The sequence below is a fragment of the Ceratotherium simum genome, chromosome 16, assembly GCF_057802395.1.
Source record: "Ceratotherium simum simum isolate JZ-2026a chromosome 16, ASM5780239v1, whole genome shotgun sequence".
Classification (NCBI taxonomy): domain Eukaryota; kingdom Metazoa; phylum Chordata; class Mammalia; order Perissodactyla; family Rhinocerotidae; genus Ceratotherium; species Ceratotherium simum.
Genome location: NC_141915.1, coordinates 50924759 through 50950634, shown reverse-complemented (window position 1 = coordinate 50950634; position 25876 = coordinate 50924759). Strand labels below are relative to the sequence as shown.

Below are 25876 nucleotides of genomic sequence, written 5' to 3'. Positions count from 1 at the left end.
AAATTATATCTAATTTAAATCCTGAATTTAGAAACCACATCACTTCTCTTGGCACTTTTTTAGCTTGTAGAAATGGTAAATGTTTAAAAACAAATAGTAATAAAGAGTGTTTAACAGTAATAGATTTATAAAATGGTATATGTAATTTTCAACATATTGATAATCTCGCAAAACAATGTACTGATTTGACAACAGGAAAAAAACCTGCTCTAACAATTTAGCAATTTTGCTCTTAATTTTGGCTAGAATAGTCTAAGAAATCCATTAAATAAAGCTTTGGTCTTTAGCAAGTCAAAAGGCTACACAAATAGAATCCATTGTTCACAAGCAGATTAGGACGTAAGTTGGGGTTTAGGGTAGCAAGCCTAACTCTGTTTCTCCATATTAAATACTGTCAAAACTCGAGTTCTCCGTTTATTTTGTTTAGCTAGGTAACTTGTTAAATCTCAATCTACGACTTCTATGATCTATGTATTCCCATGTGATTTATTTGTCTAAAAATCTATTAATGAGATATGGGGATTTGGCTTGCCACCATGACAACCAAGCAGTATGGCTTGTTTGCTATTTCCTAGATACAGAAGCTCGGAAAGGAACATCTTTCCTAGAGCTGCTTATTTAGTACTGAGACCTGGTAACTATGGAAATTTAGATGAGATTATGTGGCTAAATTGTTTACAAAGTACATGCAGTCTGATAAACAGCCAGCTCAAAGAGACAGGAAAATACATCATGGCCAATATATTACTTTGTAGCAGTCTACTTATTTAAAGGTCTTATTTAGTATTCTCTCTGTTATGTTATTCTCACAACCATATCATCATCGAAATTTTGTCATCCATCCCATAAGAATTTAACATCTTCCCTTTCTTCTATTAGGTAGATTTTATTGAGTGGTGACATTTTGTAGGGATAACAATGACAACGATATTTGCATACTCTTGTACATGTGTTTTCTCATCAGTAGTATTATCAACAACATTTACTGCACACTATGATGCATAAGACATGGAAATTTAAATGACCAATTTAAGAAAGGGTTCTTAATCCCAGACTACTTAACAATTTAATTGAAGAGAGAGTACATAAGTAAAATGATGTGAACAGGATGGTACCACGTGTGCAGTTGAGAGGAAAGTGAGATGATTTCGTCTGGGATGGTGAGAGTTTTAGAGAAGAATTGGGTTTTGGTCATGTTATCTTAAAGCAGACAGATTGAATGACAGACAACATTGCAAGGATAAGAAATCCAGGAAACAAATGCCTAGAATAGTGGTAGAAATCATGAGTAGACTTCTGAAGTTAAAGCAGGTTGAGGCTACTAGTGTGAAGTAGAATTGGAGAGTTGGGGGTGAATGTATGGTTCAGTAACACATTTCTACCAAGTTTATTTATCTTTGACCTCCATTTATCTACTTGCCCACAAATCCTAGGCCACTAAGAATGCATTCTTCTGAATTTGTAACTAAAATGCTTTAGACATTTCGTAAGAGAGAAAATATATCACGAATAGTTTTCATTACCTGCCTTCTTCAGCTTTCCAGAGTAGTTTCTAGGACATTCTAGCTTCCTTTCCCAGACTTCCACTGCCAGATTTTTAATCACCATGGATTCTGCTAAATCTCTTTGAATTCCTACTTGATCCATATTCAGTAGGATAAATAAAACTTGATTGCTTGATTTTTTTTTATTTTATTTTAGTAGAACTTAGCAGAATGTTGGGGAGATTCGGTTTAAATTTGAGAAGAAAAACAACATAATTAAAAAAAATACAGCAGGTACACAAGATCAATGGAATTTTTAAAAAGTCTTTGAATAAATTCCCAAAAATAAAAAACTGCGAGGAAGTGTGACCACAGAGAAATCTGGAGAGGAAAATCTGTAATGCTAGTGTTGTGAGCTTGTCTTTCCCTTACAGTAACTTTTGACCACCATTTAGGTCACTTTGGGCAACAAAACTCAAAACAGCAGTTTATATTTATAGCAAAAATAAGTGCGATATAGAATATCCACAGACGCCATATGTCTCCGGCCGTGTGGAAAATTCAAGATCCGCCACAGCCCGGACTCCCACGAGGACGCTTCAGAAACTAAAAGCATCCTCAATGTCCAGATGTCCTGGGTCAGTGTCTGATGGGGGATGGAGGAAGCAGTTATGATAATGGGGACACTGCATCCCAGGCGCTGCGGCGTGAAGAACGGGCTGCAGAGCGAACTGAAATGCAGTCCTGGAAGACGACTGTTTCAGAAGCCGGGAAACAGAAAAGATTCTTAAAACTAGACGTGACGCGGGAAGCAGAGGAGATGGCAGCAGGCCAACGTCACACGCTAGGCGGCGACAGGGTTCGGACTCAAACCCGAGCGCCTGACTTCATACGGGTTGTTTTTGCCTGTGCCTCCAGCGTGAGCGTGGCGAGGTCTCCACGGAGGACGCCGATTCGAGGCGCCGAGGGCCCGGGGGTGACCTACCAGGCGGGGCTCCCAAGGCTCTGCAGCGTGCCTGGGGCGCGGCACCCGGCTCTCGGCGCGCCCCCGCTCGCCCCGCCCCCTCGGAGCCCCGCCCCCAGGTGAGCTCCCTCACGGGCGCGCTGCCCGCCCCGCCCGCGCCGGGACGCGCGGGGCCGAGCGGCGGGAGCGCGCGCGTCCGCTGACCCCGTCCTCTAGGAGCCCCGCCCTCAGGTGCTCTCCGCTGGAGGCGGAGCCCGGCTTCCGGCGCCGAGCCCTGCTCTCGCGGGCGCGCTGCCGGGCCTGCGGCGCTGGGGCGCTGGGGCGCCGGGGCGCGCGCGCGGGGCCGCGCTCTCACACACTTTTCAGCTCCGTCACTCAGGCGGTCTCCCTCGGCCGAGCGCGTCCCGGCCTCACGGCGCTGCGGCTCGGGCTCGGCCCTGAGGTGAGGAGGGCGCCGAGGGCGGCGGCGCTTGAGGCTCGCGGGGCGCAAGCCGCTCTGAGCAGTGGAGGCGTCGAGCAGGGGCGGCCGGAGGAGGCCGCCGAGGCGCTGGCGCGAGAGCGGTGGCGATGAGGGTTGGGGGTTCGGGGTCTGCGGTGTGGGGGGCTTCGGCAGGCGGCCGAGCCGGCGAGCGAAGGGGAACGAGAAACGCCGCCCCGGGCCGTGAGCTCCGTCGGGGCTGCTGTCCGCCCCCCCGGGGTGTCGGGCTGCGGCGGCCCGCCCGGGACCGGGGCCGGCCGGGGGACGAGCGCCGGGCTGCATTTGGTTGGACCGGGTCGTTTCCATCCCCAGGGCATCGTTAGGGAGAGGGAAGAAATGTGGACGTGAATTCCCCTCGGAGCAACTGGGTAATTAGCACTGGCTGTTCCTCCGGGGTTTCGTGCTGATCATCATTACCGTGCGTGTTCTCAGGAGTTTGGCTGAGCCGAAAATGCGCAGATCTCATGACACGATTTGGGGGGAGACACCCTGATTCCTAAAACACAGCGAAGAGCTCCAGGCGCGAAAATATTTCAGCTTCTGTGAAAGCTAGGTAGTCTGGGGCGTCGATCTCGGTTTCAGGTGGTAATCGCGGAAGGAGGGTTTCTCCTGTGCTCCTGAGGCTTAAATAGACGTTTCTAAATAAATAAGTTTGGGAGAATCACGTTTACTTGTCTCGAGGACGCTCTGAAGGAACAGAAGGGGAGAAGAGGAGTATATGTTGGATTCCCAACCGTGAGCCAGGCGCAGTATTATCTCATTTAATCCCGACAGCCACCCTCCGAGATTGGAGGTGTTATTCTAGTTGGGGAAATGGGGAAAATGGGTCGCGAAGAGGTTAAGTCACTTATTAAGGTCTCAACTAGCAAAAAGGTAGAGCTAAGATTCCAACCCAGGGATGCCAGACCAAATTCTGGTGCTTTATCCACTATATTTTGTGTCTGCCCAGGGAGCGATATTACATGTTTTTAGGGAAGACTGCATACGAGAGAACATTATTAAGACAGTTAAGGCTGTTGGGGTATTTGGGTTAAAATCAAGCTAGCAAGGCATTAATCCTTGAATATGTGCTATTTAAGTGTATTTGCCTTCAAACAGGGTTTAAGTATAGGAAATCTTACATTCAGGGTAAAAGCAAATTTATTAATACATTACATGTTTATTTGAATGCGTTTTATATTTCAGAGACTAAACTATGTGCCAAGAGTACCCAAATGAATACAATTTATAATCTCTGCATTTGAGTTAAAATGGATGATCATATAAAAGAATGTTGTAATATTCTGCTAAATCATAATCTTTACTAGTGTGTAAATTAATTGGATTAAAAAGAGTTTTAAGCACAAGCTTTTAGGAACCTATTATGTATAAGAAAAAGTATTGGATAACTTGTCATGTGGGTCCCATTGCATTGTTATTTTCCCATTCAGTAAGAAATACTGTCATAAAATTTAGGTTAAATCATATTGACAATTAGTATTTTGTTTTATTATTACACTACCCTCGATAAATTTTAAAACAGTAGAGAAGAAGAGAGCATTTATAATTTATCCCCTGTTAAGTTAAAAGACTTGATTTTATAGTGTTTTTATTTTATTAGTTGAGAAGCCAGTGATGTAGCTGGGCAGGAATTTCATTCAAGTCATTTGCCAAATACATTCTTAATCTCTTCTTCCAAAAAATAAATCTTAAGTTAAAAGTATACTTACTACCAGATTCTATTTTAGCTTTTATGGCTCAGAGTTATAATGAAAACAGAGTCTTCAGTTTAGGCCAAATGGCACATTGTTGAAATATATATTACGTTAGGCACAGTTATAGGTAAGTGGATAGAAGGGAGACAGGGACATTTTGGAAGTTTGTTCAATTGCTTCAGTTTTCTCAGTGAAGTAGGAATCAAGATTATAATCTGAGGGTGGTGCTGCTGTGGGTGGAAGCTTTGGAGGTTTGGGGATTGGGACAGTGAATGGAGTAGTGAAATATATGATTGCCAGGCAATTAAACAATCACTCTTAGGGATGAAAAGCGAGGTATAGGAAATATAGGGTGCTATATATGGGTGCATAAAATAAAGGCGTCTAATCTAATTTTGCGTACAAGGTATTTCACCTCCCATTTCCAGTGCCTATCTTTAATGTCATCTAGACTGTACACCTGCACCCTTTGGCCCAATTCACTGCCTGTGGCTTTGCCATTTTGCAGGTATCCCTGTTCTTTATACAGGTCAAGCTCTTTTGGGAGTACAGCTTTTCCCTTCTTTTTTATCTGCCTGGAATTTCCATTCTACTGTTTGCCAAAGTCTTTCCCTCGGTTGCTCTTGTCACATTATATTAAATTTTATCTATCTGCAAAGTCAGTGACAGTGTCTCACTTTTTTTTCATTACATTTGGTGCATAAATCCCTTAGAAAATGTTAAATGAATGTGCCACTTTTCTTCTTTCTCTCTTAATCCATGATGGGGTCAGCAAACTTTTTCTGTAAAGATCCAGATAGTAAATATTTTAGGTTTTATATAGTCTCTGTCTCAGTTACTTAACTCAGCCGTTGTAGCACAAAAGCAGTCATAGACAAATATGGAAAGGAATGAGCATGGCTGTGTTCTGTTAACACTTTATTTATAGACAAAATTTGAATTTTGTATAATTTTTACATACCACAAAATTTTATTATTCTTCGATTTTTCCCCAACCATTTAAAAATGTGAAAACACTCTTGACTTATGGGCTGTACAGAACAGGCTGTGGGCTAGATTTAGCCCCTACCTCCTCCATCATAGTTTGTAGACCTGTGATCCATAAGGACTCTCAGCATGCCTTGATAAAGGAATTTCCAGTACCAGGATATTGGTTATAGTATTATCATTGACGGTAGAGAAGCAAAGATAAATAAGGTCGTCTTTTTTGTCAGGAATCTCATGGTCAAGTTCAAGATTAAGACATGTAAACAAACGATGACACAGTATGGTAACTGCAATTATAGCTTATTTATTAGATATAGATGTGGAACAAAAGAGTGGTAATCAGTTCTACTTGGGTGGACCAGAAGTAACCTGATAGTTATCTGTTGGAGATTGGGAACATTTTCAGCTCAGAGCCTTCTTGAGAATCTTTTCAAGATTGCTGAGAAGGTTACTGACCGCACCTCTTACGAGGATGGCTGTAAACATCAGGATGACTCAATTTATTTTTTGTTGCTCTGAGAAAAGTGAAATATGTTTCATTGTATGTGTAATATAGTAATCAATATTTCTTTAATAAATTAATTAATGGATTTTTGATATTGAAGTTTGGATTATGTAACTTTTAGTCTTTATTTTGTCAATTATACATTATAGTTATACATTAGAAAAGGAAGATGAGCTTTACGTTTTCTTGCAATTTATTAGGTTTAGTATGAATAATTTTTATCTAGGAAATTATTTATCTAGGAAAGTTAAATATTTGATTAACCCTTTGGTGATATTGGTTCTTTGAAACTTATCTAATTATTATTTACAGCTCTACAACAAACTAATGCATTCCCCAGGTATGCTGTGGAGCAATGGAAAGTAACTTCAACATTTTTTTAAAATAATTTTTTACCCTTATTTCTGTGTCTTTATCATTGTTCTTTAGCAGTTAAGATTTGGCTTTATTAAAGAGGTTTAAAGGTATGGCATTGGTTAAGACTTTGATTTGGAACTGTATCAAGTATTATAAGTTTTCCGAAATGTATAATTTGTTAAGAATATGCCATTCAAAGTTTTATTGTATTTCATTTGTTAACATGTGCTTTCAAGAATCATCCTGCAGAAGAGAATTTTGCAAGAAGGTGATTTTGCATAAGAGAAGGTCTTTATATTTTGCAAAAGAGAAGGTGTTGTCTGCTCAAAAAGCTGCATGTTAATGTTGTGTGGTCCTCTGCACCCTTTCCAGCTCTGCCGTGGGCTTGTTTGCACTCTACCACTAGTGAGTGAACTCCTGGATATTGTTTGTCTGATTCTGTTCTCACTCACAGCCGACGTTAAATGTGGGGCAGGCCAAGTATCCTTTACTGCCTTTTCCTTTGATTCTTTTGAGTGCCACTTCATAAGGCTATAAAGTTTGGGATGATTAAAGGGATTTTAGTATAGAAAGAGGAAATTTAGAACTGTGGTAAGTATGGGTTTTCTTATGTTTTAAGAAAAGGCAACTGAGAAGTTAAACGCTTTACAGATGTCCCCCTGCTGGCTGTACTTCATTTCTAACCTTGCAGCCCTGTTTTCAGCTATACACTTCAGTCAGAAGCACCACTTGCATGTCACCTCTGCTGGGTGGATCTCCACCTTTCTTTCAGGAAACCTCATTCCCCTACCCGTATTGGAGTTGGTCTCAGCTCTCATACCATCTCTGTCTTTGGCTGAGTTGTTCAGTATAGAAAGCATTTCCTTCAGACATCCTTCCTCTGTCTCAATTTCCCCATTCCAAACCCTGCAGAACAGTGGGGAATGGGAGCGAGAAGGGGGGGGTACTTCTGTGATTACCCTACTGGGCTGCGTTGTAGGCACCCCTTTTTTATTCCTTTTCCTTCTGTCTTGTCTTCTCCAAAGGACAGACTAGATTCTCAGAGACAATGTGGTCTCAGCACTTGAAGAGGAAGCAAAATATTTTCCTAAGCACCTATAATTTGCAAGGAATCTTTTACAGTAGAGTTAGTACTTCACATTATCATACAGAGCAGACCTTGCCGTGATTTATTCCCCAAAACCCTTTCAAACCGACCTGCTTTAGACCCTGTGGGTTGTGGGTGGTGAGAAGGGCAAATAGGTTCATTGTTGTCAGTTTACAAAAACTTAACTACAGCCTTGAAGTTACTGCTTAGATGAACATTAAACTCAAAGTTTATGAAGAATCATTGTTAAGAATGTTTGTTTCTTTCTTTTTTTTCCAACAGCCAAACCAAGGGTTTCATATCATGAAGAAAAAAACAAGCAGTCCATTGAGTTTTCTTCCTTAAGATTTTTTTAAATAACTTGAATAGATAGAAGTTCAAGGTTATTGAAGTTTAACATTTTCACACGATTAGACTAGAGCTTATGAATATAAGAAACATCAATTTTTTTTAGGTCAGTCATAATACTCATTCATCTATATAATTTCATAACAGGTTTTATTCTTTCCTTTCATCATTTTCTTCTCTTTGTCCTTTGCCATCCATTCTGGGGGATTTCCTTGACTCGGTCTTCATTCTTACTCGCTAATTTGCCTTTAGATGCCATTCACCACCTCTATTGAGAATTTTATTTCTATGAGTCTGTTTCATTTCCAAATTCTCTAGTAGCTTTTTCTTAATTGTCTTGTTTCATGAGCATGATATTCTTTGTTATCCTTTTGAGGATATCAATTATACTGCTTTTATATACAGTAGTGATCAATGTGTATAATTATTTGCCATGTAAGAGGCACCATTTTCAGCTTTATATGTATTCTTTTAGTCATTCTAACATCCCAAAGAAGTGGGTACAATTATTACTCCATTTACAGAGGAGAAAAAACTTAGGCACGGAGAAGTTAAGTTACTTGCCCAAGGTCTCAAAGCTAGTAAGTGGCAGAGGCAGGTTTCTTGTTTAGTTGGTTTGGTTCCAGAGTTCATACTCTTAATCACTCTGCTGTATTACTTCAGGCATTATTAATTCTTGTGTTTGTGGATTTTGATGCTTCTTCTTATGATACGTTTTTCCATAAATGTTTGCTGATTCCAGTTTCTTTCAGCATGTTTGAAGATGCTGATTGGGTTTACTGTAGCCTTTTTTTTATTGTGTGCATGGAGGAGAGAATGGTGCCAGCACCCACCTAAGGGTTTGCACTGCCTTTCAATTTAAATATACACACCAGATTCCAGATTGAAGTAGATGAAGAGCTAAGGTTGAAATTTTACTTGATAGGCTAAGCTCTTCTTACAAAGGTATTTAATTAAAAATAAAAATCTTTTTAAAGTAACAAAATAAAGTGTAGATGTGGTATCTTCTTTTTATAAATATTAAGTAAACTGTTAGCTCAGTTTGTGTTGATTTTGAGTCTTTTTTGGAGGAGAAGGATGACAGATGAGGATGGATCACCTCAACATCAGATTGATGAGGTTATCCACCAATAAGTAGAATGTTCTTCCTGAGAGACCTGGGCACAGAGGAGTACAGGATGTTTTGACTAAGAAAAAATGATGAGAAAAAAAAAAAAATCTACCTAAAGAATAGAGCTCATGTGCAAAAGGAAAATAGTATGAGAGCACCTTTTGCTTATGAAGGGACTTTGTGCTTTGGAAGAAAGGACATAAAACTAACTGAAGATTGAATGGACACTGAAATGACTTCCTTAATTAATCGTTGTATGTTATCTTCTGCAGGAATATTTCTCCGTTAATATTATTTTAAAGCTACTTTAAAAACGTTTCATCAGTGATTCTCAACTTATCTGCCCTTACACACTCCCATTAGTATCAGTGGAATTCTGCGCGTACTAGGAAGGGGACGCAGGCAGGTTTTTAACATCCCCCGTGTTCTTCCCATGCTTCACTTTGAAAATCACTGTTATCCTTATGAGTATCCTAACCATGCAGTTAAGTACCCATTATACTGTTATATTGGTTATTATACTGTTATATTGGTTAAGTGCTTTCGGTTGTAAGAAATAGAATCTGATTCTGGCTAGCTTAAGTGAAAATAAAATATATTGGGTAGATAATAGGGCATTTCACATACTCCAGGGAAGAAAAATCAAGGTTTGGGCACAGTAGGTATCACACGTTAGGGGAAAGCTTAGTACCAAGAACGTAGGAACTTTCTTTCTTAAATATTTCCATTAATGTAACTGTTTCCATGTCTCCCAGTGTCTTAGTTAAAAATTCCATGCTGCCAGGAGAAAATGTAATTGATACAGTTGTGGGGTAGTGGTGGAGGTGATAGTGGTGGTGATGGAGATGTTTTGTGTGTCTCTTGGGACAGTGGATGGATGGGGGGAGTAGGAGTAAGTTCTGCTTTAAAAAGCCCTGACTAGGGGTGGCGTGGCTGCGAAGGTTCATGGACTTCAGACAAGGCTATGAAAGACTCAGCCCCGAGTTCAGGGAGCAGTTCTCCAAGAAGGAAAAATATTGTGAGTCCATCGGCTATTTTATGAGGGGCCTGTTTTCTACAGATGAAGAATGAAGCATGCAGCGTTCAGTTTGAATGAATAATTCAGTAGTGCCCACTAAATCAATGTGTTTTGGCAGATAACTTGAGAATGTTCTTGCTGTATTGGTTAGTGTTTCTATGTTTGTTTTGTAGTAAATCGTCCTTGAATAAGTGTGGTTTTTCTTTCTTATTGGCATAGAGATGATTATCAGTTCTTTACAGAATCTGATATAACATTAATGAGGCTGTTGGAAAAGTTTATTTTTGATGTATCCTCCATTCTTGACTGCTTTGGTTTTGCTGTTTTTAATTTACTCATTTAATATTTTTACAGTATGTCTAATTGTGTACTTTTTTTTACTATAGAAGTAACATATTAATGGGAAAATTGAGAAAATAGAAAAAAGGCACAAAGAAAGTAAAAGTTGTCCATAATGCCATTGTTAAATAAAAAAAAATATATTTCTTTTGTCTTTCTTCTGGGCATATAAAGAAGATGCTTATTTAATCCAAACTTTAGTTATATATATTTACTTTTTTGAGTAAGACAAGCTACCCCTAAAAGGTTGCCTGCTTTTTCATCTAGGTGGAGACAGTGAGCCAGCTTGCACTAGATTGTTCTTGTTTTGGAGGGGAGTCACACCAGTGGCCCCCATCAGATAGGTTTATATAAAACAAGGCAACAAATATTGCTCTGGAAGAAGGCTTAACAGGACTTTTTTGGTGTCTCCTCCAAGCTGCCCTCCCAATACCTTTTGGTGTGCAAAGATCTGAGGTTACTGGGGTAAGCAAATTGGAATAGGGACCATGGAGACTGCAGTTGAGACTCTGGCCACTTCTCTTTTGAATTCAGCCCTAATAGGACCTCTTCAAAGAACTGCGATAGCTCCAACAGAGGTCTACTGGCAGAAGGGGCTTCAGGGACTTCCAAAGGGTAAAATTCCCCTGGAAGATGGATACCCTGGAAGGTGATAGGTACAGTGATTTAAGTTATACAGTTAAAAAAAAATTATTGAGGTGAAATTTGTTTCCAGCACTTTGAAGTAAAACCCTTTACTCATTAAGCAGTTTCTCCCCATTCTCCTCTCTCCCCAGCCTCTGGTAACCATCAATCTGCATTCCATTTCTATAGATTTATATATTCTGGATATTTCATATAAATGGAATCATGTAATATTTGACCTTTTGTGTTTGGCTTCTTTCACTTAGCATAACGTTGTGGAGGTCCATCCATGTTGTGGCATAGATTAGTACTTCGTTCTTTTTTATGGCTGAATAGTATTTCAGTGTGTCTGTATACGACAGTTTGTTGATCCATTCATCTGTTGATGGACATTTGGGCTGTTTCTACCTTTTGGCAATTATGAATAGTGCTGCTGTGAACCTGTGTGAACATGCACTTATTTGAGTCCCTGTTTTCAGTTCTTTGGGGTATACATCTAGATGTGGAATAGTGGGCTCGTGTGGTAATTTTATGTTTAACTTTTTGGGGAACTGCCAAACTTTTCCTCAGCGGCCGAAGCATTTTGCGGTCAGTCCCTCCAGCAGTGGATGAGTATTCCAGTTTTACCACAGAATTTTTTTTAGCAAAATCTGCTCTCATTCAAATCATTATTTCCCTGTAGGTGATGTATGGTTATTCTCTGACTGCTTTCAAGATTTTTCATTGTCTTTAATTTTTTGCAGTTTGATTATGATGTGTATGGGTATGGATATCCTTTGATCTATCCTGTTTGGGGTCACCAAGCTTCTTGAAACTTGTAGGTTTTTATCTCTTGTCAAATTTGGGAAGTATTCAGCCATTAATTTTTAAATATATTTTCAGCATTAACACTCTTTCATCTCTGCTTCTAAGACCTGGTAGACCTTTTGTTATTGTCCCACAGTTCTGTGGAGTCATTGTTAATTTAAAAAAAAAATTTTTTTCTCTTTGTTGTTCAGATTGGATAGCCTCTGTTGATCTATCAAGTTCACAAACTCTTTTTCTACTGTCTCCATTCTGCTTTTGAGCCCATTCCATGGGTTTTATTTATTTGTTATTTTGTGTTTTTCTGTTCTAAAATTTCTATTTGATGCTGCTTTATGTCTTATTTCTTTGCTGAGATTTTCTATTTTTCATTGTTTTCAAGAGTGCTTGCCATTGCTTCTTGGAGCACATTTTTATTAGCGGCTTTAAAGTTTTTGTCACATGATTCCCAAATCTGTTTCAACTTGACATTGGCATCTGTTGATTTTCATTTCTTAATAGAGTTGATATTTTCTACATGCTTCATTTGCTGAGTAATTGTGAGTTGAATGAGACTTTGAGTTTTGTTTTAATCCTATGGAGAGTGTTGATATTTTCTTTTAGCATGTTGTCAACCTGGTTAGGTTTAGGTTGCAAGTTTCCACTCAACATTCTTTGAGCTGTGGTTCTAATTTCAGTTTAGTTTTCAAAAGCTTTTGCAGTGCAATTTGAATCTGTCCTGGTGTGCCACCCAGTGACTAGTCTGGATCTGGGCAGTGTTTCCTGTTAGTTCAGTTCCTGAAGTCTTTGGTACACAGAATAGGATTAGATCCATGTATACCCAGCTTGGTGGTTGGTCTAGGAGTTAATAAGCAACTTTATTGTGTTGTTTTCCTGAGCTCCTCTTTTTCTTTGCTCTCCTTGCTACTTTCAGATTCCTTGTGGCTCCTCTTTTCCATCCTCCAACCAGAACGCTAGGGTTTGTTTGCCCCGTTGGGTCATACGCTTCTGCGACTGTGTCCAGTGCATCGGGTGGCAGGAGGTGAAGAAGAAAGCAGGGGCATTTGGCTCCACCTCCTGGAGCCACTCAAGTAAGCGGAACAAGTTAAACGATAATCTTTATGTTACACAGAGACATCAACCTTTGTTCTCGTTATCTTTAAGCTAAATCCGGGTACAGGGCCTTGACTCTGTCTCTGACGCATGTCCAGTCTCTGGGAAAGCGGGAACATCAGTCACAAGGGAGGACAAATGAAAGACTGGGAACTGAAACCAGACCTTGAGGCCCACCTGGAGGCCAGATGTCTGAAGAAATGACATTCCAAAAATAGTTACATGTGTGCCTACACATTCTCCTCCACATATAACTGCCCTGTAGTCTTTGTTCTGAGAAGGTGGGCTTTGAGGACGCTGGTCTGCTATCTTCCGTCTTTGCTTGCAAAAACAAATAAACCGTTTCTATTCCACCGACTTGCCTCTGGACTTATTGGCTGGTCTCACAGCAAGCAGAACAAGCCTGTTTCTTGGAACCATAGCTCCACTTAATGGAGAGAAAGGTTCCCCTGCCTCAGGGTTTTGGCTCCATTAAGCTTTCATTACTGCAGTCTGGCACTGTTATCATGGGATTCCTTGGAGACAGGGGCGTAAGAAAATATAGAAAACAAAAAAAATTGGTGCTCTGGTGCCTACTTGCAGTGCATTCAGTTTGGGGGATTCTGAAAGAGAAAAAGTAGTAAGCTCATTGTTGGTTGGGTGGTGTTTTGAATTCTGGTTCCCCCAGTTTCACATGCTACTCTTTACTTTTTCAGGGTCTTCAAATTGCTGTTCCGTGCATTCTGTACAGGTAGGAGAGACAGCTTGGTATATGCTTAACTTCATCTAACCTGAGACTGAAACATCTGTCTCTCTGTTTTTGCCATTAAAAATGGCATGTAGTTGACTGTGTGGTTCCAATTTTTTTGTCTCCCCCTTTAATAGACTGATCCAGGAAACATGGCTACAGCAATTAGGGAGGTAGGAGTTTGGAGACAAACCAGAACACTCCTACTGAAGAATTACCTAATTAAATGCAGGACTAAAAAAAGTAGTGTTCAGGTAAGTTAAATGACTCTTTTTTTATGCCTTATTGCAGTTTATTTTGTGTTGATATGTTCTATCTTTAACAGATTATTTATTTTGCTGGATATATTTTTATTATAATTTCCTTAGGTCCTTAGGTTCCTTTAATTTATTGTGAAGTGAAAACTTGTGTTAGCCACAGAAGAGTACCTAATTTACCTAATGTTTTCTAAATGTTAAAAATTTTAATGATTCCTAAATTTAGTTAATTTCTAGTATCAGTGCTTCGTTTTGAACTTTTAGGCATGCATTTCCCAAGTTTCATAAAATGAAAAATAAATTCCGCAAATAACTTGTGGAACATTATTTCACAGTTTATTCCCCATGACCTCCCATCTTTTGGACTCTGGATTGAATTTGCCCAAGATTACTAAAATTATGTCATATATTTGTTTGCACAAACGTACATTACTTTAAAAGGTAAAAAAAGAAAGTAAGAACTCTGGCTAACCAGTTAATAATAATTTTACAGGATGAAAATATATTGTTCATGTTCTGAAACCAGCAGAACTGTTAAACAGCAAGATGAAACAATAGTCTATCCCTCTTAAAGCTGACTATTGAATTTAACTGAATTTAGTTTTAGTCGTAGAAATTTAGGTATAATTAAAGCATGAATTTTAATTTAGAATTGAATAAAGACATTTTTATATAGGTGATCTGTAATAGTGATGTTTGATAAGTTACTTGAAATAAAGTTATAAGTAAAGATGAGTAAATTTATTGTATTTTATGTTAGTAATCTAAGATCTTTAAATATTAGTTTCTATGTTATTTTAATATATCATGTGACTTGAATTTTAAAATATTTCAGTAAAACTGAATGTAAAGGAAAAATTGTCTAATATGCCTATGGGTTAGGTGAGATGTTCAACACAATATTTCTTTTAGGATAGAATTGCTTTTTACTTATTTGTATGTAAGAAAGGAGACCCAAATTCGTTATGTTTTTTCTTAGTGTTATATTTGCATAGAAATCTTGATGATTTTTGCTGCCATTGTTATACTTTGTATTCATTTTGTTTCCTTTATTATAGGAAATTCTTTTTCCACTGTTTTTTTTATTTTGGTTAATATTAATTAGCATGCTGCATCCAAATAAGAGATATGAAGAAGTGCCTGATATAGAACTTAACCCTATGGACAAATCTATCCTCTCTAACCTAATTCTTGGATATACTCCAGTGACTAATATTACAAGAAACATCATGCAAAAAGTTTCTACTGATCACCTTCCTGATGGTATTGTGAGCTTATATATATGTATTCTATCTGTAACAGAAAGCCTCTTCAATATTTTTCTGCTTGCTTTATTGAGTAAATAACATTCTTAATACTTGAGATATGTCCCTTCACCAAAGTATAGTTTTATAACAATATTAAAATCATTTAATTCTGCTGCCTTATGTTTCTTGTGAAACCTTAATTTATATTCTTGGTAATAGCATATTTTATAAGTTTTAATATTTTATATTTAATTCTTAGATCATTTATAAAATAAGTATATTTATACAGGATAACAGATTTGAAGGAATGTTTCATTTTGATTCTGACTCATATAATAATTAAGCTAGAAATATATGATAAAGATTATAAAGCAGTAATCTTTTCAGATTGCCATGCCTATTTATGGAGGTATATGATGTAAACTGAAGAAGTACTTAGCTTTGGAGACTATGACTGTGGCTAAGTACCTAAGTCTATTTTTCTCAGTTTGTACTTCTCACAAAGAAATAGACTAGAAAACAGTGTAAACAAGGAAGTACTAATGAGCCTAATGTGGCTGTGAGATAACCTAAGGCAAGAACTGGAGAAAGTGACAGAAATGTTCATACAATGATGGTTGATTTAATGAAATGCTGAATTGTAGAAAGTAACAGGTGAACCTGTTGTGTTAAGTAGAATAGTGGTAATTAACTTCTAGTATGTTACAATCACTTTATTGGATAATAGGTTACTGAATAGAAAATGTTGATATAGTCAGGAGCCAAATAACTTTTACCCCATTGGTTTCTTTCTGGCTTGTTACTATGTAATATTTTTATCAAACACATTTCTTATTGGTATATAATATGTGTATTGGTTTATCATATTAAGCACAAGCAGCATGAATAGCCATAAGAATTTAGCATGCCAGCTCAAAAAACTGATCAAAAATGTTGAGAACGAAATTCACTGGTAATTCTGAGTAAGAGAAAGGCATATACACCAAAGAAATCCAAGTCAATGTGTATTAACTTAGATGCCAAAATAGTAGAACTATATATAGTTTTTTTTTAAGTTCTGTCTTTTTAACAACAGAACTATCCCAAAATGGAATATACATACATACATGCTAACGTGACTGGTAGGATGCTGAACTAACACTCTTTATTCACATCAGTCCTGGAGTTCCATGTGCCCCTTAAAGGTCTAGAAAATCATGATAATTAACATTTAAGTAATACTTTATAATTTACAAAGTATTTCATGTTCATAACTACATTTGGTCTTAACCCAGTGTGATCAGCTAGATATTGTGGATGAGGATACTCAAGTTTGGAGAATTAAGTTGCTTACTTGTACTCACACAGTTAATAAGTAATAAAGTTAAGTACTAAGCCTATGTTCTTTCCATTTCACCGCATCTGAAGCTTCTGCAGTGAAGACTAATTGCTTCAAATAAAACTTCAAGAAAATGTTTAAAAATTAGCATTATCTGATGTGAAAGGAGCTGAATAATGATTACAGTATTTTCTCCATTTATCTTCTAAGAAAGGAACAAACAATATTGAGTTTAAATGACAGTTTTTATTCAAAGAAGAGTTGTGTCATAGTTACTAATAAACATATTTAGTTTTCTGAGAAGGGTTATGGAATTTTATTCATAAGAAGAAATATTTGAAAGTAAAATATCCATTTATTTATCAAGGAGTTATTTGTATAGTTTTACTTTGAGACAGATAAGTGAACTGCATATATTGCATGTAAAGTATGTATTTTATCATATTAGTAACTGTGTATTACACTGACACATAATTTATGATCAGATGATAGCTAAGAAATAGTGTCTGTAAAATTGTACTATTTTATTATTATTTAGTATTTTTTTTTAGAAGGGCTGTTTTCATTTTCTGAGAAGCTAGAGCATAAAATAAAAAGTGCTTATAAAATATTACATTCATCAAATATAAATTTGGTCTATTGTATTAAACTATTTTAATTTGTGAGTTAACTATATTATTGTATTTTATAGTCATAATTACTGAAGAATATACAAATGAAAAAGAATTGGTAGCATCCAGTCTTTCTAAGTCCAGCAACTTTGTAGGTGTGGTTTTCAAAGACTTCATGTCCTATGAACTCCGTTATTTTCCTGATATGATTCCAGTATCTTCTATTTATATGGATTCAAGAGGTAAATAGCCCTAAGTGATCTTTGAAAATCAGTTAAATGCATTCTTTTGCTGCTCTTAGTTTATACATGCAAAATTTAATGGGGTCCAACATGGGCATTTTTCAACTATACTTATTTGTTCAAATAAGAACACTCAAGTGTAGCATAAAAATATATAAGTATACCTAAATATCTGTCTATCTACATCTACATATATAATATAAAATATAGTTTATGTAACATCCATTTTGATTTTAATACATTCATATATATTATGTCGATTACAGTAACATAAAACAAAATTGTATCTTGAATTGTGTGATTTTCTAAATCTATTTTTTCTCCATGTAATTGTTTTCACATGTGGTATATTACATATCTTTAAAATGGCAAGGTCTTGGGCTGGCCCTGTGGCTTAGTGGTTAAGTGCGTGCGCTCTGCTGCTGGCGGCCCGGCTTCGGATCCCGGGCGCGCACTGACACACCGCTTCTCCGGCCACGCTGAGGCCGTGTCCCACATACAGCAACTAGAAGAATGTGCAGCTATGACATACAACTATCTACTGGGGATTTGGGGGGAAAAAATAAATAAATCAAATCTTTAAAATGGCAAGGTCTTCCATCAATAAACTTTATTAGTTTTATGTTTAAAACATGGAAAGCAGCCTTCAATGTTTAAACCTATGAAGAGATGTTATCAACCACAAACATTTATTGAGCAATGTTGAAGTCACTGTACTAAGTACTGAATTTGTGACTTGATTTTGAAAAGCCCTACCAGAAATTATTTTTTTTTCTGTTCTCTTAACCTGGACTTGTCCTTGCATCTGGAAGTGCTTTAAAGCTGATGTCATTGATATGCAACGATGACATACAACTATCTACTGGGACTTTGGGGAAAAAAAGGAGGAGGATTGGCAATAGATGTTAGCTCAGAGCCGGTCTTCCTCAGCAAAAAGAGGAGGATTAGCATGGATGTTAGCTCAGGGCTGATCTTCCTCACACACACACAAAAAAATAAATAAATAAAGCTGATGTCGTTGTAGAATGACTTATTTTAAAACAGAAAAGTGACTTATTTTAAATAACTATGTTTACAGTTAATTTTTATCTTTCTGTTTGTATTCATTTACCATTCAGTATCCTAACATGTGACTATTTCAAAAATTTCAAATAAACAATCAGGAAGGTGATAGATATTGTTTACTTTCGAAGGGCAATTGCTTATTTTCTTTGGTTCTGTAGAGACTGACTAATTATATTACTTTGGTAACCCTCCATATATGATCTTTAAAAGAAGGCACTTGCATGTTGTGTAAAATGTTATGTCTCACATTTTTTCCCCCATAGCTGGCTGTTCAAAATCATGTGAGGCTGCTCAGTACTGGTCCTCGGGCTTCACAGTTTTACAAGCATCCATAGATGCTGCCATTATACAGGTAAATAAGATACAGGAAGACAAATAAAGCCAAACCATGTTTTCATAATTATGCCATAAATCTTTATAATAAGATTTGGTTTGACTGCTGTCAAATGTACAAAATTCATAACTTATTACAACTCCTTTAAGAAAAGAAGATAAGAATCGTAGTTTCTGATTTAATATTTTTTGAAACCCACTTTTATTTGATGGTTTCTAAGTATATAATTCAACATTCTATATATTTGTATTATTATATCTGTGTTGACGATAAGTAATATTTATGAAAGATCTATATCTGCAGACTTTCCCCTTGAATAAAAATGGCTTAAAGAAAGTGAATATCTTTATCTTAATCATAGTAGTAGATTTTATTTTTTGTTTAACCAACATTTATCACTTATTTGCCGAACATTGTCTCTAAATTACATACTAATATTAACCTATTTAATCTTTAACAACCCTGTGAGATTGATGCTGTTATTATCTCCATTTAGTTATGAAATTAAAGCACAGGGAGGTTAAGTGACTTGCCAAAGCTCAGTTAATTAGTGGCAAAGCTAAATGAAACTACAGCTTTTTGGCTCCAAGTCTGTGTGTTAATACTATACTGCCGCTAGGATTGTGTATAAATGTTACAGTTACATTCTAAAGACAAATTTAAACCTGATCCAGTGTTTCACATTTTAGTAGAAATGAACAGGAGATCTATATCTGTTGTTGGTCTGCTATATAGTAAAACGACTACAATAATAATGCTTTACTTGACAGGGTTGTTGTAAGAACCAAATGAGATGATATGTGTAGAATTGTCTTAGAAACTCTGACAACATGATTTAAATGTTTTGTAGATAGGTAATATTACACAAATTTAATAGTACAGAAGTTTAACGTAAAAACAGTGGAATATAGGGTATATCACATTGATTGTGTTTTAGCACTTATTTATGCTTTGGCCAAAGACCTTAGCCATCTACAACCCAGACCACACTGAATGAATAGGCAGAGCATGTCTCATTTTAGACGTAGAGTTGAACGTTAGATAGAAGTATTGTATGGCAATAATAGTTTTATTATTCTGTCTATATGTGCTGCATATATAGATTTTAAGACAATAGAAGAACATACTATTTAAAGAAACATTTTTTAAAGAGAGTCATTCTTTCATGATACTAATAATCATTTCTTAACTCCTCAACTTTATAAATGCATATTTTTGTTAAGATACATATAATTATCTGCTTAAGATAATTGTGCAATTTTATTTTCTTTGACAAATTATTTTATCAAAATTTGTATACTTCCCAACTTCAGACTTCAAACTTTATGGTATGCTTCCAGAATGAATAAGAGCAATATTATAGTCTGTATCATGATATTGGGCTTAATCACTTTATTTCAGCTGTGTAGCTTTTTGAAGATCGTATTTGTAGTACAAGGTTATTGACTAAATTTTTGGGTATATTTGTCACACTTCATTAGGGGCTACTGTCAGAACTAAATTAATTGACTGAATTTGCGTTTTCTAATTATAGTTGAAGACCAATGTTTCTCTTTGGAAGGAGCTGGAGTCAACTAAAGCTGTCGTTATGGGAGAAACTGCTGTTGTAGAAATAGATACCTTTCCCCGAGGAGTAATTTTAATATACTTAGTTATAGCATTTTCACCTTTTGGATACTTTTTGGCAATTCATATTGTAGCCGAAAAAGAGAAGAAGTTAAAAGAGTTTTTAAAGATCATGGGACTTCATGACACTGCCTTTTGGTATGTTATTAAAAGTTTATTGTTTAGTATGATTAATAATTGTATTAAATGTAGAAATCTTCAGAATTGTAATTTTGTTATTCACCTGACTTGATGAGATGCTGATTATGTTTTCTTACAGTGATTGCCTTTGTCTTGGAATTTGAGAGTAGTCAACAAGCTTCATCAATTGATTAGTTCATTTTAATGTAAGGGAAGTGGGATGTGGAAAGCTCCTGTTGACATTACATGTTTAAATTTTATTTCACATTTAGTTTGAATCAATGACGTGTGCTGCATGTATTTCAGTGTATAGAAGATACGAGATCTTGGAAAGTTAGAAATTAATTGCCTGTTATAGTTCTCCCCCAATATCATAGCACATACATGTTATTAAAAATTTAATTAAAATGGTTGTGTATGTAGTGTATGGGCTTTTGTTTCCTGGAAAAAAAAAGTTATCTGTGTGAATTAAGATGAAAATATACAGATAATTTATAGAGAAACATGAAAATAAATGTTTTCACAAGTGAGCTTTAATGTATCAGCATTTTTATACAATGATAATTTTAGCATGCATTTTTATAAGTAATTCTAAGTGAATTTTTCTTATTTTCCCGATATGTAGTAAGAAAGTTTATTTTGACTTCGTTTTGGGGGAAAAGTTAATAGTGTGCACGTGTGCATGTGAGTTGCTATTATAGTCCATTTTACAAATGTTACTAAATTTAGCCCGATGCAACAATTATAACATTTTAGATAATGGGATCATTGTGTATAACATTTTCTTTGCTCCTTTTTTTTCCTCCTGTCATTTCAGTAGTGATTGGTTTTTAAGATGCGTTGGGTCGTTTAAGTATTTTGTGAGTAAACAGTAGCTGGAAGAATTTAGGCAACTCAGTCTCTCTGCCTCAGTGTTTGCCTCCGTCAAATGATGGATTCAATTTTGGTAATTTAGGTATCTTTTAGCCCTGTTTCAGTGATTTCATGGTAGCATACAATCAATCATGATCTGTTAACTCGAAAAATAAAGACAAAATAAAACTAAATATTGTAGTAATTCCATTGAGCTCTGATTTGAGGAGAAATTTTAGTAAAGTAGTGAATCCATTGTTGATCTTCTTGATCTCACATTGTGTAAATGCAGTAATTTTGTTGATTACTGAGGTAGCCTTTGTTGTTTAAAGTACCAAAAGCCATTAGAGGTTTAATTGTAGCACATGCTATAAAGAAAATTGTTAGTCATTAAACACTTTTGTATTTTAAGAAAATCAGAAGTGTTGCGCATTATTTCACTTTTGAGAGTATTAGATTTAAACTAATCATGAATTGCTATTAATTTGTAAAAGATTTTGCCTCTTGGAAAGGTAATCACCATTTTATCTGTATATCAGTATACTTTTATCTATAACTTAACTAATACTGTATTTTTAATTATAAAAACATTAATTTTCAATACACAAGCATACACAAAAATGAATAGGTTGACTTAATTTTAAGAATAAAATGCGAAAATAGAGCTGAAGTTTTGTTTAAAATGATTTTTTTAACTGTTAAAGCTTATGCGTTTAACCATACGTGTATTTGTATTCTCATTTTAGGCTTTCTTGGGTTCTTCTGTATACGAGTTTGATTTTTCTTATGTCCCTTCTTATGGCAGTCATTGCAACAGCTTCTTCGTTGTTTCCTCACAGTAGCTGCGTTGTGGTATTCCTGCTTTTTTTCCTGTATGGATTATCATCTGTAAGTATTTTAACTTGAAAGAGTAATAAAGAACTGTCAAAATATTTGATTAATATAGCAAAGTCTTGTTCTTTGGTTTACTTATACCTGATTTCCCATGAAAGAGATTGTGATGAGGTTGCTAATAAATGACTTAAAAGTAGCATCATTGAACCTCCATATTTTTAGAAAAGGTACAGAATAGTCTCAAGTTTAAATTTAACTTGTTTTCATATAAAGTATTTCACACACAGTTCCTCTGAGTCTGTCTTTTACTGTCTTCTTATAACCATGTGTAATTAAGATTGTCCAGTAGTGGACTTTTTATTCCTTTTTTTTTCATAAAATCTTGACTGTTTTAAGTTAATTTGTGTTATAGGATGATGTTGTGCCAAGAACTCTGTAAATATAGCTCTTTGGCAGTGTTGCTATTCATTTGGTATATTGGCTGAATGCTAGCTGTTAATGACCAACCTTTGTTGTAAGTGGTTCCAGTTTCCATTCTGATTGGCTTGTGTGCCCATGCTCTACCAGTTAAGTATTTTGACTATCACTCCTGCTTTGTAACATGATATTTTACAAATAAGTCATATACTTCTCTACATAATGGCGTGGTTTTTAACTGGTTTTGTTTCTTATCAACACATTAAGTTTAAAAAATGTGTTCTGTAGTTAAAGGTTGTTATTACTGTTTTGTTCATATATGTGCACATCCAACTACAGAAGCACATGGCTGTTTATGGTTTCTTTAGTGTAGAGGTGATCATGTTTTCCTATTATATAGATTAAATTCAGTTTTTAATATTTGTCAGTTTAAATTTTTTTATGTGTGGGCTGGCACCGTGGCTTAATGGTTAAGTGTGCATGCTCCGCTGCTGGCGGCCCGGGTTTGGATCCCCAGCGCGCACCAATGCACCGCTTCGCCGGCCATGCTGAGGCCGCGTCCCACATACAGCAACTAGAAAGATGTGCAGCTGACATACAACTATCTACTGGGGCTTTGGGGGGAAAAATAAATAAATAAATAAATAAAATTATTAAAAAAAAATTTTTTTGTGTATCACTATTTGTGTGAAAATAAAATATCTTGTCATAGCATTTAGAAATTAATTGTATTTTAATGAATGTGTTTTTCAATGAAAATAGCTTGTTCTTTCACAAGCAAAATTTAATTTTGTTTTCATACCACTGTATATGAACAATGTATTAACCTTAATATTTATATTTTATAGGTATTTTTTGCTTTAATGCTGACACCTCTTTTTAAAAAATCAAAACACGTGGGAATAGTTGAATTTTTAGTTACTGTGGCTTTTGGATTTGTTGGCCTTTTGATAGTCCTCCTGGAAAGTTTTCCCAAATCATTAGTCTGGCTTTTAAGTCCCTTCTGTCAGTGTACTTTTTTGATTGGTATTGCACAGGTAGGTGATATATTTATCTTGCTTTCGCTAAATGTTTTCTTTTTTCTCTAGTTCCATGCAGCATGTTATACTGCTACAAATACGACCTTTGATTTGCAAAAAAAATTATTTTAAAATTTCAACATTTGAATACTGGAGTACCCTTCATATTGGTTTCATTTATATTTTCTCCATTCTTAAATTTTTAATTTATATGATCTGTTTATAAGTTCTCCACTTTTTGCTTTAGTATATCTCAGTAATCAATTTCACTGCAATAACTCAGTTTGTTAGAAGTTATTGGTTTAAGCATCAGGTAAGCTAGATTGCTCTATGTCCTGGTTACATTGCTACCTGTTGCAAATCTATCTCAGATGTGTGCCTGGGAGAAAATAGTGTGTGGAGCAGAATAGGTTTTTCATGACTATAGTAGTGAAATAAGTAGACCTGGTGGATTTTATTGGTCTAGGAATCATGGGATTGTCATATTTACCTAAATAATATTTAGATTTATAAATATGATTTTTATTAGTCTTCGGGGCAGTCAGGTTCTAAGGGAAAAATTCTTATAAGGTACTGCTTTATATAATAGAACATAAATTTGGTTAATGTATAAAGAGAAAATGTAATTACTTAATATGAGATTATTCATGTTGGCTGGATAGAATATTCTGATTTGTAAGACTTAAGAAAGATTGCTTATGAATATTGAGTTAAACAGGTTTTAATTACTTGAGACCTAAGAGCTGTTGCTACCCATTTTGAGTCCACTGAGTCCCCCTTCATTTAGGAAGGTAAAATTATAGATTCATAGGTTTTTGTTGTGAGTGGGAGGGACTTTCAGTGTCATTTAATTCATCTCCTTCATTTTATAGATGAGGAGACTGAAATCCAGAGTGGTGTAAAGTTTATTAGAGGCCTCAACCTCTAGTACATTTCTTTCTGCTCTATAACATATATCTACTTTGAATAATTTAGTAAATGTGTTAATCAGAGTACCTTCTCCTTTTTTGGGATCAAAAAGATGCTGACCATAATTTTATCCTCAGACAGTTAATTTGACTTCCATGTGGACCATAATCCTTTTGTTTGCATTCATTAATATTAGCATCATACTTTATTTTTATTTCATTTGCTCATTGTAGCATTAGAATTAAATGCCCCAGGAATGGATGTATACAGTACTAGTTTTAGAAGCATAGTATTAAAAATGATCGAAAAGGATTATTGTGATAAACTTATATTTTGGTAAAGTTTTTATTGTTTTTTTAATAAATTCGTATTACTAATTTAGTTGACTGTTTAATCTGCTAAAAGGCCCAGTTTAGTTACTGTCACTCTGAATATAATGAGTAACTCTAAGTAGTGTTAGCTTTTGCTTATTTTTATTATGTTTATATAATAAAATTGGTGTTTCTGTTTTTCAGGTCATGCATTTAGAAGATTTTAATGAAGGTGCTTTATTTTCTAATTTGACTGAAGGCCCATACCCTCTAATTATTACTATTATCATGTTGGTACTTAATAGTATATTCTATGTCCTCTTGGCTGTCTATCTTGATCAAGTCATTCCAGGTATGTAGGTAGTTATTGGATTTTACTTTAAAGATTTTTAGGTTTTTTTCCCACATAGGGTCAACTTAATTTAAAATTTTTTTTCTAGCCAGAGTACTCTAAGTCATATTCATTGTTAAAACTTTTAGTTTAATTTTAAATAAGTATATTTTGTACCTTATGCCTTAACTACTAGTGAATGTAAGGAAATTGTGTAAAAACAGAGCAGTTTGTTTTGAAAGCCTCAAGTCCCTAACCGAGCTTCTTAACTTGGTTCTTCCCTATGTCAATCTTCTTTGGCTGAAGTCTTTCATTATTTTACCCTCTGAGGTCCAAACTATGAAGTAATATTGTAACCCCTACTGTTCCCCTCATCTCTGTTATCCTGCATCTATAGCAAACTCCTGTGGATTCAAAATATTGTTAAATATCGGACACCCCTTTACTTTTCCCGTTGAGTTCCTTGTTACTTTTGTCTGTGTTCTAGACCTGCACTGTTACATGGTAACTGCTACACATATTTGGCTTTTAAAATATAAGTTAATTAGAATTAAATAACTTAACAGTTCATTTCCTCAGTAGCACAAGCCACATTCCAAGCACTCAGTAGCCACACGTGGCTGTTAGTTACCCTATTGTACAGTACAGATATAGGACATTTCCATCATTGCAGAAAGTCTTATTGGGTAGCACTAGTCTAGACCGTTGCAGTACCTCTCATGTAATTACCTACCACAGGTCTGTCTAAGAACTTCACCATTCCC

At 35.9% G+C, this 25876-nt stretch overlaps 1 protein-coding gene across 3 annotated transcripts in view; it reads left to right on the top strand.

The window, feature by feature from the left end:
• The first annotated feature begins 2769 nt into the window (after nucleotides 1-2769).
• Nucleotides 2770-25876, top strand: part of ABCA5 (ATP binding cassette subfamily A member 5) — a 65927-nt gene continuing 42820 nt past the window's right edge. Inside the window, exons 1-11 of one of the 3 annotated variants that reach the window (XM_087441488.1) lie at nucleotides 2770-2890; nucleotides 12714-12870; nucleotides 13588-13622; nucleotides 13757-13873; nucleotides 14935-15139; nucleotides 17133-17294; nucleotides 18623-18711; nucleotides 20228-20457; nucleotides 22038-22179; nucleotides 23391-23579; nucleotides 24986-25133. In XM_087441488.1, coding sequence (XP_087297614.1) covers nucleotides 13772-13873; nucleotides 14935-15139; nucleotides 17133-17294; nucleotides 18623-18711; nucleotides 20228-20457; nucleotides 22038-22179; nucleotides 23391-23579; nucleotides 24986-25133 — 1267 coding nt within the window. In that variant the 5' untranslated portion in view covers nucleotides 2770-2890; nucleotides 12714-12870; nucleotides 13588-13622; nucleotides 13757-13771. Of the gene's footprint in view, nucleotides 2891-12713; nucleotides 12871-13587; nucleotides 13623-13756; nucleotides 13874-14934; nucleotides 15140-17132; nucleotides 17295-18622; nucleotides 18712-20227; nucleotides 20458-22037; nucleotides 22180-23390; nucleotides 23580-24985; nucleotides 25134-25876 lie in introns of those variants that run through there. The other 2 variants (XM_087441487.1, XM_087441486.1) reach the window with 2 other exon arrangements.